Source organism: Eimeria mitis, genomic scaffold (genome assembly GCF_000499745.2).
Source record: "Eimeria mitis Houghton genomic scaffold, Emh_scaff3810, whole genome shotgun sequence".
In the NCBI taxonomy this organism is placed as follows: Eukaryota; Apicomplexa; class Conoidasida; order Eucoccidiorida; family Eimeriidae; genus Eimeria; species Eimeria mitis.
Genome location: NW_013572146.1, coordinates 194 through 1023, shown reverse-complemented (window position 1 = coordinate 1023; position 830 = coordinate 194). Strand labels below are relative to the sequence as shown.

General features: G+C 58.6%; 1 protein-coding gene across 1 annotated transcript in view; it reads left to right on the top strand.

Annotated features, from left to right (window-relative positions):
- The window catches only part of EMH_0069760 (uncharacterized protein), a gene marked incomplete at both ends in the record, with an annotated part of 4077 nt that overhangs the window by 3066 nt on the left and 181 nt on the right, over positions 1–830 (top strand). Inside the window, one exon of the mRNA XM_013498902.1 lies at positions 60–830. Within this exon, the coding sequence (XP_013354356.1) occupies positions 60–830 (771 nt within the window). The remainder of the gene's footprint in view (positions 1–59) is intronic.

Sequence of the window (830 nt, the reverse complement as noted above, 5' to 3'; positions counted from 1 at the left end):
GAGCACCTACGTTTGAGGGAGTGGGCGGAGCAGCAGCTGGATTGTCTGTGTTTAGATAGAGAAGGAGAGCTGCATCTGTCTGTCTCCTTTCTAGGCAGCGGCATAACAAAACCGAAGCAAACTGCAGCAGCAACACAGAGGGGCTTGCTGCTGCAGGAGGTGTGTAAGGAAGATGACGTGAGGAGAGACAGAGTAGCGCAGCAGCTATTCTCTGTTCTTAATCATGCGTTTGCTGCTGCTGCTGCTGCTGCTGCTCTTGCTGCTCCTGCTGCTGTTCATACTTCGGCTGCATTCGCTGCAACGGCGGGAGCAGGAAGAGCTGCGGAGCCTGCTGCAGCAGCAGCAGCAGCAGCAGCAGCAGCTGCTGCTGCTGCAGCAGGAGACCTCAGGCTTAGAACTTATGCTGTCGTTCCGCTGTCTCCTTTTTGTGGGGTGTTGGAGTGGGTTGATGGGGCGGTGACCCTGGGGGAGTATCTGGTTGGTTCTCCTGCTGCTGCTGCTGCTGCTGCTGCTGCTGCTGGTGCAGGAGCAGCAGCAGCAACAGCAGCAGCGGGAGACAGAGCAGCAGCAGCAGCAGCAGCAACTGCAGCACACAGGAGATTCAGACCCCAAGACTGGACCCCACAATACTGCCGCAAGAAACTCGCAGACGCACGAGCAGCAGCACTCAAAGAAGCAGCAAAACTACAGCAGCAGCAGCAGCAGCAGCAGCAGCAGCAGCAGCAGCAGCAGCAGCAGCAGCAGCAGCAGCAGCAGCAGCAGGATCAGCATCACGACCGCCCCGAAGAACCTGCTGCTGCAGCAGCAGCAGCAGCTGCTGCAGGTGGTGC